The sequence below is a fragment of the Hippopotamus amphibius genome, chromosome 1, assembly GCF_030028045.1.
Source record: "Hippopotamus amphibius kiboko isolate mHipAmp2 chromosome 1, mHipAmp2.hap2, whole genome shotgun sequence".
NCBI lineage: Eukaryota > Metazoa > Chordata > Mammalia > Artiodactyla > Hippopotamidae > Hippopotamus > Hippopotamus amphibius.
In genome coordinates, this window is record NC_080186.1 from 219055204 (window position 1) to 219065721 (window position 10518).

The 10518-nt window shown below is 40.3% G+C and overlaps 1 protein-coding gene across 2 annotated transcripts; it reads right to left on the reverse strand.

Moving 5' to 3' along the window:
- Window positions 1-2700: 2700 nt before the first annotated feature.
- Window positions 2701-9927, reverse strand: BTF3 (basic transcription factor 3). Of its 2 annotated transcripts, none has more exons than XM_057741227.1 (6): window positions 9796-9927; window positions 9136-9204; window positions 5758-5871; window positions 5229-5430; window positions 4046-4102; window positions 2701-3141 (listed from the first exon to the last, which is right to left on the reverse strand). In XM_057741227.1, the coding sequence occupies exons 2-6, from the start codon at window positions 9202-9204 to the stop codon at window positions 3095-3097; spliced, it is 489 nt and encodes a 162-aa protein (XP_057597210.1). In that variant the 5' UTR covers window positions 9796-9927; the 3' UTR covers window positions 2701-3094. The 2 variants fall into 2 exon arrangements, with proteins under 2 accessions (XP_057597210.1, XP_057597199.1); XM_057741216.1 differs by having other exon boundaries at window positions 9558-9922.
- Between the last annotated feature and the right edge of the window lie 591 nt (window positions 9928-10518).

Genomic DNA, 10518 nt, shown 5'->3' on the forward strand with positions numbered 1-10518 from the left:
GTTCAGGCTGGAGACGTGATACTGTTTTCTTTGCTGACTGTACCTGCATTCCCACAGCGCGCTGCAAAGATGGCATTCAAGACTGTGCTGATTGGAGTGGTGAAAATTTATGTGAATAGAAGACTTTTCTAACCATTGTTTTGGAAAGGCTAAAAACTATTCTTAGCTCCCTTAAGACTTCCCTCCCCACGTGATATATGTATCTTAAAGGTGGGCGGATGGGGTGGGATACGGTGGGGAGAGCTACTAAAACATGAATCCAGTGTTATGAGATAGAGAAAAAAATGATTTGTAGAAATCAGACTCGAACTTTACTAACTTTTGGCCCATTTTAAAACTTGTCTCCATATTTTAGAATGTAGCTTTCTGCCCTGACACCACAGGGTTATAATGGGGATGACACAAGTGTACTCTAGTTCGGCTATTTCAACAAATAAAGAGTATTAATCCTAAGAATCCTCAGTTCATGATCGATGTCTGTCTCTTCATTAGTGTAACCCTGGTTCAGATCCAGCTGAAAGTGTGGCTCAGGGCTAGTCTTAAAAGCATGGACAACAGCCGGCAAACAGGGACAACAAGACAAAAGATCAACCAGATCAGAATCATCTGCTCCCTCTAGCCTGCCAGAGCCTAAAATTCTTTCCAATAGGTACTGAGGTCGAAAGAGCAGACCTGGGTTTGAATTTTACCCTACCACTTAAGGGGTATGTTTTAAGGGTTTCCTTATTTGACTAATGTGGCTCTTTGGGGGAGATTGTCATGACAACCAGTAAGATGATACGAGTTGTACAGTGCTTACCCTAACAATAGACAGGAATTGTGGGCCATTAAAGAAAAATTGTAGGGCTATGGTAGATTGTATTATTGTTTTAAAAAATCTGCTGTCCTGCTGTGGGGGAGGATTATACCTCCCCAATCCTCATGGCCATCAGACTTGACTATGTATGTGATTTGCTCCAGCTGCTGAAATTTGTTAATGATGTGTATCACTTCCCAACATAATTTGAAGAGCCAGCTGGTTGTTTGCCATCTCTTTTCCCTGTCCTGAGACTGGAAATGTTCTGATTAGAGGCTGTTCTTGAAGTAAAGTGGAGCCCAGCCACAGGCAAACCACAAACATCAAGCCCTGACAAACTTTTGTAGCAACTAAAATTTCTAGTCATTTGTAACTGTAGCATAACCCTGGCTATCTTGATAACTGAAAATGCTACAAGAAAAATCTTTCTTACCTGTCTGTATCTACTAACCCACACCACCAGATCTTTTGAATGAACCAATGAAATAACATTTTTAGAGGTTGTTGGGGGGGAAAAAAGCCTCTGAGCACAGGCAAAACAGGACTAACCTTAGCCAGCATCTACTACAAGCAGCAAATGGCCCTGGGATAGGCCTAGCCTGGAAATCTATTGCACATCTCTATTTAGTCCCTTTCCTATACAGATCTAAGGCAAATAACCGGAAGGACGTTCAGACAGCGGCATCTTCACATGCTCAAGTCAGCTTCTGTCACTGCAATCTCTTGGGATGAACTGAGAAAAGCTCTAACTGTGCTGCTCAGAGCAAGCATCACCAGTAGAAACATACTAGCATCACCTGGGAGCTTATCAGAAATCAAATCCTCAGGCCCTACTCCAAGACTTCCAAACCCTTTGCCCTCCAGGTAAGCTACTCCACTTGCCCTGGCCAGTTATACACAAGTGATACTTGTAACAGCTTTAAGAGCCAGCATGTGACACACTATTCTTTCACTCTGCCAGGAAACTAAGTGTCCCAGATAGAGGTTGCTGCATCAGTCTGGGACCTGGAGTGAGTAGGTAGCACAGCCCAGCCTAACCCACAATAGTCTGGGGACACGTACTTATGTTTTGTAATTCTGTAAACCACTGAGACTTTAGTCCTACTCATTGTAGCAGTATACCTTGACAGAACTGATACACATCCTTTGAAGAAAATACAATGTTAAGATGTGCAAATACTTTTGCACAGCATCTCATTTTTGTGAGTTAATGGTGACAGATATAGCTGTATAGTACCTTCAAGAGGCACTTTCAAATTGGTATGGAAATATAAAACAAATTCCTATTGCAAGCAGAAACTAAGGCAATATGGTTGCTAATACAATGTTTTAAAAGTATTCCTATATTCAGGGGATTTTCTGGGGTAATGGAACTGTTCAGTATTCTGACTATGGTGGCAGTCACACTGTGTTAAAATTCTTATAACTGTATACACACGTCAATTTTTCTGTGTTAATTTAAAAAGTAAAAAAAAAAAATTTTTTTTTTTAAAGAAAAAAGTAGCCGTATTCAATTAAAGTGTTATCACTTAAGGAAGACAAGGTGACATTCCTAACACAAACTACTTTTTTTCAGGTATCTTAGAGAATACACTACATAGAAGAGAGTTAAGAGATTAACTACTTTAACTTTTTTGATATAGCCTTGGTTATATCTACAAAATGGAGCTACTTGTCCCTATTTCATAGACTGAGGATTAAATGAGAGAAAACTAAGTGTTATAATACATATAAGGTACTCAGTATATGTTTACAATATAGACAGTATTAAGAGAAGAAAACTCCTTGCTCACCCACTAAGGAATATGCTAGTCTCATAATGACACCCATCACAAACCATGGAAGCCCTGAGGCCTGCTGGAGAAAAGTTTTCGAACATAAGAACTTTATACGACCTTTGATACTCATACTGTCATTTTAAATCTTTAATCAGATTCCAACCATGATTATCAGTCATATTACATGCCATGATTAGCTTTCTATAAACAATTTTGCTTTCTGTGTACAAATCAGTATCAATGAAATAAAAAATAAAACCGTATACTAAGCAAAGAACTTTATTAATCTTTGTTTCAAACTTTATTCCCAGGCTTCTTCAGCTTTAATTAGCTGCAAAGAATGAATTGTGTATAAGCAAAAACTGAAAAGAGCTGCAGTGTCCAGGGGCTTGGGCTTAAAAATATTAGAGATCTAGATTTTATCAGATCCATAAACAAAATTTTAAAAAGCAGTCATAATATAAAATAGCAGCTCCCAGTAACTTCTTCAAGATTTATCTTCTTCAGAAGTTGACTCAATTCAGTTTGCTTCATTCTTGGAAGCCTCATCAAAATTCTCCACAAGATCTAGGAAATGGAAAAAAAGTAGAAATTCAGGAATAAAGCCAAGTCTACAAAAATAATCACCAGGTCTTAAAATGGAGATAGGGAAATGCTCTCAAGATATATCCTAGAGTTAGGATATAAATTTAGACACTTGTTTTTATTTCCAATGAGACCACTACTCATTTGGCGTATTTTGAAGTGTATATTTTGGTATATAATTAATACAAGGGAAAGAGGGAAATTATTAAACTTGCCAATGACATAAATACTATGCTTAAAGAATATGTATATGCCCTCCCCATGCCTGCCCCACTCCAAGGATTACAGTTAAGCAGTATTAGTTATGTGGAGGACAGAATCAAAGAACACCATGACACACAACTTGAAGTTTTCCTGGATTCCTAAGGATACCTGTCTATGCAAAGTGGAAATATTTTTGAGTGCAGGGAGTCTACTGCCCAATATTTGTTTTACAACAAACTAAATTATCCAGTAACAGCTAGGATAGAAAAATGCCTCATGACTGCCAAAGGAGTTTTTCTGCTGATTTTAGAATGATTATATAGAAGATATTTCTATAACTTCTCCATGCATTCTCACACACTTATGGATCTCGAAGTAGGAAACAAGTGTCATTTGTGATCTGCAAGTATTTATTATATTTAGGTTACTACATACATACCTATTTACACAATATTTAAGGTTAGATACCTTCTTGGGATCCCAAACAGAGAAACGCCAAGCCTACAAACCTAACTCCAGGTGAATAACACTGCATTATTTTTCTCATTCTCCCTCTGCCCCACTTTACCCCATTACACAGAGCTCCCAACTCCCGGCCTAAGGTAATCTTCCCTATAGTACAAAGACTCTTCATTCTCTTTTGCTAAGATTCTCTAGTTTAACCACAAGTGAAGGTTCCTACCTGGAACTTCATCATCATCATCCTCTCCAGTAGCAAGTGGTGCTTTTCCATCCACAGCTGTGAAAGGAAATGTAAATGTTCAATAAACTCTAACCAAAAGAACAACAGATGAAAGGTCAAGTGTTGTTACAACTTATGTTTATGGTAACAGTTCGGATTTCTTCTATAGTACTAGAAACAGCACCATAGTCTGATGCCTACAAATGAGCTAGAATACTAGTACCAGCCGCCAGCACACCAAATTCCAAACCCAACCCCCTTTCAATCGTTCTGATCTACAACGGGGTACAGGTAAATCCACATACCTAAAAACGTTTACTGAAGTGAAAATAAAAAATTAAAAGTGCCTTTGACCAGTAGCCTACACTTTCCTTTTATTACATAAGAAAGTGAATTACACTTGAGAGCTGAGACTTCACAGTACTAGCCCTGCACAATTTTCAGTGGAATCCTTCAAAAGCTTACCTCAGCTCTGAAAGCCTAACACCTTCTAAGACTCTCTTAGGCCTTTCAGCATGACAAAACAAGCAAAAAACACCAACACACACAAACTGATTAAAGCAGAGTGAGCCAACCCCAAGAAAAACACAGATGACTAAATAGCAGGCTGTATACTAAAGCTGTCTTGCTTCTACATTTTCATTCTTCAAAACTGTTAATCAGAGAGCTTCAGCATAGAGTAGCTATAGCCCCTGATATACACCTATTCAACCACACAATTTTCTGCCCTGAACAAAACTGTTATTAGAGTATAATTAAAAACACCAGAATAGGGAGGCTAATTCTTAGACTATTGGTAACACCAGCTGAATCTGTACATCTGAAGTTTAATAATTTATATTTTAGTATATTTCAATTATCTGTCAGTTATTAAAAAAAAAAGCCCCAATTAACATTTTCGTCACTTCCCGCTAATAAAGGTAAAATTTTTAGTCTCTGATCCAAAAAAGAAAGCTAGTAGAAGACAAACACTCCACTTAATCACGTATAATGATCACAGCATACTACATAAATTATTTAACACACTAAGAACACCTGCTTAAAATCAGTATAAAAATTGATATATTTAGAGGAAAGTTTACATTTCCAAATTTAAAGATATCCATAACCACTCTGAACCCTAAATCTTAGAAATCAACTGACAAATCAGTAACCTTGGGCAAAACTGCTACTAGAAACTCACATTGTTTGGGCAGAGCTTCAGCCAGTCTCCTTAAACTGGTCAGACTGTCTGCGCCAAGCTGGTTTAAGATGCTTGGTAGCATTTCTGTCAGCTGCTTTGTCTCAGCATGGCCTGTAATGGTGAAAGTGTTTGCTGCCAGAGATGCCTGAACTTTAGGGTTGTTAAAGTGGATCACTGTTCCTTGGTTCGTGAACATATTCACCTAAAAAGAAAATTAAAAAAAAGTTAAATTAGCAACACCCACCAAAACCCCTTTAAAACCAAACATTGTATTAAGCAAAAGCTGAAGTCTGGCTAGGTAACCTAGTATTTCACTGTGATGCACAAGCAAAATTCTGCCTGAAATGGAGAGTGCAATTTAATCGCTTTTACACTTAGCAATCTTCCTGATATTAATAGAGTAGAAACATATTTTAGAGAGAGATGAAATTCTCTGTTGGCAGTAGAGTCAAAAAAATCATTTAACGCATGAACATTAAAGTTTTTAACCAAATCTTATTTTTGTAAAGAAATAAAAATTGACACTTACCTCTTCAATACCAGAGATATTATTTACCCCTAACTTCTTTAAAGAGAACTGAAGTTTTTTGTCATCTGCTGTGGCTGTTCTGTGAACCACCTTCTTCTTCCTGCGAGCAGTTCCCTAAAGTGGGGAGAAAAGGAAAGAACACATTACATGTTTATACCACAACAGACATTTTCAAATGGACAGTTTCCAATTCCTTTCTGACCTCTCAATCTGTGTAAGAAAATTACCATAACCACAAACTTTTATGCAGTGAGTAGGCATATTAAGGCACTGATGGAAGCCGAAAGAGGGGAACGAAAGGAATTATCTAAAAAATCCTTCATCACTTCTAAGCTTCTAGTTTTGTCAGATATAAAGGAATCTTTTCAAAGTTCTACTTTTTACATTATCTGCTCTAGAAGTAATCTAAGAAGTGGCATGTGCCAACCTAAGTTAAACCTCATTTAGACACTCATGTTTTTATATTAAAGAAAAATCAACATCCATTAATATTCACAGACAAGATACTATCAGACACAAATAAGTCTATGTGTAGACTTCTTAGCACCCAAGAGTAAAATCTGAAGTTCTTATCTTAACCTAGCAGGCCCCTACACGATCTGTCCTGCCCCTTCTATGCCACTTTTGACACTACATCTTCTATCAAACGTGTACACTCATCTTCGGCTAAGTAAACCTCCCTGCTGTTCCTTAAATAGGCCAAACAGGAGCCTTTGCATATGCTGCTTCCTTCTTCCCCTAACATCTGCATGGCTCCCCACCTCACTACAGATCTCTGTCCACATGTCACCATATCGGAGTGGCCTTTCCCAACCACTCAATGAAAAATAGTTCCCACATTTATTTTCTGTCTATCCATGTTTATTTTTCTTCATAACACTTATATGAGAGAAATACATTTTACTGTCTTCCCTCTCTAGAATGGAAGCTCCTCGAAGGCTTCTATTCTGTTTACTGCTATAAACCTAGTATTGAGTACAATATCTGACTCATTGAAGGCACACATCTTTATGAATGAACAGAATACAGCCTTCAGGAAACCTGTCTCTTGTACACATATGCCAAATCTCCTATCTCCCTCTTCTCAAAACTCTTTAATAACACTCACATGGACTCTCTCATATAGACTAAGCCCTTTATGCAGTACATAAGGCTCTTCATGGAAAGGCTATCACCCACTTACTTCACTTTCCCCCAACCTCCACACCAATTCCTATTCATCCTTTTAAAATCCTGTTCAAGCCATCATCTCTTCTGTGCCTTTCCTAAACTGCAATTAACACCCCCAAACCAAATCATTCCCATATCTATATTTGGAAAATGCTTCTGTGCCACTATGTATATTACACTGTGAAAAGGTTGGGGTTTTTTTTGTTGTTTTAAAGATGACTATCTTTCCCACTATCATTGAAGTCCCCCTCTAAGGACTTTAAACTTCTTAAATTTTATATTCTCAGGGTCCAGCAATAGTAAAGGTTTAAACAAATCATAGTTTAACTGAAAAAAATACCCATAGCTACAAAAAGTACTGGTTACCAAACCCCTCCAAAATCTTTAAGAACAAAGATGATCTTAAAGCAGTCATGTAGATACCTGGTTTCCAAAGAATCCTCTCTAAAAGACATTCCAAAAAACTACTATAAGATTCTAAAAACAAAACCAGCCCACACTCCTATTATAGGTTTCATAACTTCACATTCAATTTTTACTGAAATAAAGGGCTTTCACAGCATTTACCTAAAAAGTACCGAACACTTGCAGATTTCTCTAACGCAATACTAACTCATCTAATTTCACATTCCACAGTAAGTAGGTTTCTTAAAAGATAAAGAAAATGTTTCCATATTACAATGACAGAAATAGTTCCTATGTTAACTAAACAAAGTTTAATCCCACATCAGCCTTAAGAATCCTAGAAAACCCTGACTTTCCTTTATCCTAGAATGATGTCACTCACAAGTTAAAGACTAATGATCAGAGAAACAACAAAAAGAAGGCACACAAGCACATTATTCAAATGACTCCTTCTGAAACCTGCACTAAAAGGAATGATGGTTAAAAATACCAACATAAGAGCACCCAAACACTGACCCACAAGGAATATGAGTTTTCCTGGCACCTGAAGCTACAACTAGCTTATAACAATTCCTAAAAAGGAGAAGAAACACCTACTCCTGTTAATGGGTAGGTGCAGATCTTGAAGACCAGCGTTGAGGGGTGGGGGAAGATCAGGATACTTTCACTTCTGGCAAAATCCAGTAATTAACATATACACATCTTATTACTTAAGTCTAAGTGCAATTTCTCACTATTTCACAGTAGACTCTACTTGAAGGAAAATGCTTTAAGTGAGAAAAACTAACACATAATAAACTTGTAGCATGGAAGCTTTACAAGTTTTACCAAGTAAAGACATGCTCTGTTCTAACAAGCTACCACACCTTGTTAAACACTAGGAATGTGCTAACACAATGTAAACTACAACTAGGTAGACCTCTGCTGGAGTGGACTTCTGATTTAAGTAAATCAGAGAACCTAAAACTCATCAGGTTCAAAAAAGAATCCCCTTGAAGCGGACCAGCAGACAACAGGAAAAATCAATTAACCAAACCTGCTCATTTAAAAACCCACCAGTCATTCACTCTCATTCCCTCAGTTTCAGTGTAATCACAAACTAAAAACGGAATGATATCTGCTTAGGTACTACTTCCAAATACACAGTCATTGCTCTTAAATTCCAAAAATGTATCTAGAAGAATAAGATCTTCGAATATCCTAGAAAATACACAACTACTCTAGGGTGCATTTAGCTAAGAAAGGATTTCTAAAGGTCTTAATTTACAAGAGACATGAACTTCCAACTATTACGTACCACAATTATCCAGAACCAGAAAGTTGAAAAGATAGGTGAGACTTAAATTCAGTTAACTTATTTATTAAAAAAAAAAAAAAAAAAAAAAAATCAAGGACTGACTGTATACAACTTAAGATATAAAGCCAATGACAAAAACAAGTAAGGGTATAAGGGCCACGAGATGATCTAATCGAAATGACACATTTTCTAATTAGATTAGGAAACACTTTTGTTCTACTTAAAACATTGTAACACTAAAAACATCTACATAAAAGCAAAGTGTGCAACTGAAGTGCTACCTCTTCGCTTGCATTTTTTTCTTCTAATTTACAACCTGCACGTCTCACTGATACATTCAATCCCTTGCCACTCCCTTCACACGATGTGTAGCTCGGTGAAATGTCCTCTAGAGACAAAGTAACAAGCCAATTAGGAGGAAATGTTAAGGAGGAAAAAAACCTAAACCACAAAACTTAAAAAAAAAACAAACCAAAAAAACACACCCCAACACTATTAAAACTTACTTTCCCACCAATGCGCACTTGTGCCTGCAGTTTGGCGAGTTTCTCCTGGTTCATGATAGTTTCTTTCATCTAGAAAAACAGGAAACCCTCAGCGAGGAAAGATCTAGTTCACTCTAGCATTCCACGCTCGTTATTTCCCAGGACACCATCAGAATAAGTGTCCTACACAGGCCGAGGCCTGGATCCCGAATCCATCCCGCAAAGCTCCCGAGTTTCAGTTTCGAGGGAGCCCAAGGACCACCCGCTTTCCTCCCCCTCCCCCCCCCCCCCCCCCCCCCCCCGCCGCCCGTTACAGGCCCAGAAAAAGGGCTCTAACCCAGGCCTGGTCAGCACCACCCCCCCACCCCACCCCCGGCCCCGGCCTGGCCTCGGCCTGGCCAGGGCCTGCCCGGCCCGGCCACTCTCCGCAAGCCTCGCGGTACCTGAGGCTCCTGTCCTCGGGTTCCGCCGCGAGGTGGAGGAAGAGACGGCGTCGCCTCGCCCCCAGGGCAGCCGCCCCTGGCCCGACCTCGACCCCGAGAGTCAGCCTGAGTGGGTGCGCCTGTCCGTCGCATCGCCTTCCTCTCCTCAGCCCTGTCCCTCCCTGTCTCGCTCCTTCCGGGCACTTCCCGCCCCCGTTCCCGTCCTCCTCCCACGCCGGCGTCCAGAGCCTTTTTGTACCTTGTTGGAGCGGAAATGGGGCTGCGCGGGGGACTAGGGTTGGCGCTCAGGGGGTCTCGGGCAGACCAGCTGAGATAAGGCTCACACACGCGGGGACGCAAGATGGCAGCTAGAGGGAGGCCGGAAGTGACGCAACGCCACTTCCTCCAAAAGTCAGGAAACGGACTTGGCCGCGAGCTCAGCGCCCGGCGGCGCGCTCCCGGCGGTGCACGCGCGGCCTGAGGCCGCTGTGTGTGTGACAGTAACCCTGTGACCGTCTTCTCGTGGTCCCGCGCTGTCCGGGTCGAGACTGCGCGGGAGACTAGGCTGGAAGCACCGCAGTGGCCGTAGGAAAAGCGGTGTAGGGGTCAGAGAGCACCGTTCTTTGCACAGTTAGGGCTGAGTAAGTCGGCCCCGTCTCGGGGCTCCGATCCCCAAGTTCTTCCGAAGAAATGGCCTGTTCCCTTTGGCGGAAACGATTGGGGCGCTTAGAGTGTGCGCCTCTCTCCGCTCGCTGGGAGGTGTAGATTGTAAAGATCATCGGAATGTTTTAGAATTTCCCCTTCGGCCCGAATAAGCCTTTAATTATCAAGGCGTTTTGTAAAAAAACGAAGCTAATTTAGCTTTCCAAGGTTAGGTGGTTTGTTTGGTTGCGGGACCATGGTTCAGCATGTCTGGGGAACGTGTTCGGAAGGCAGACCTGAGCCCCACCTCTCAGCCAATCGGTTAGACTGGGGATGGGAC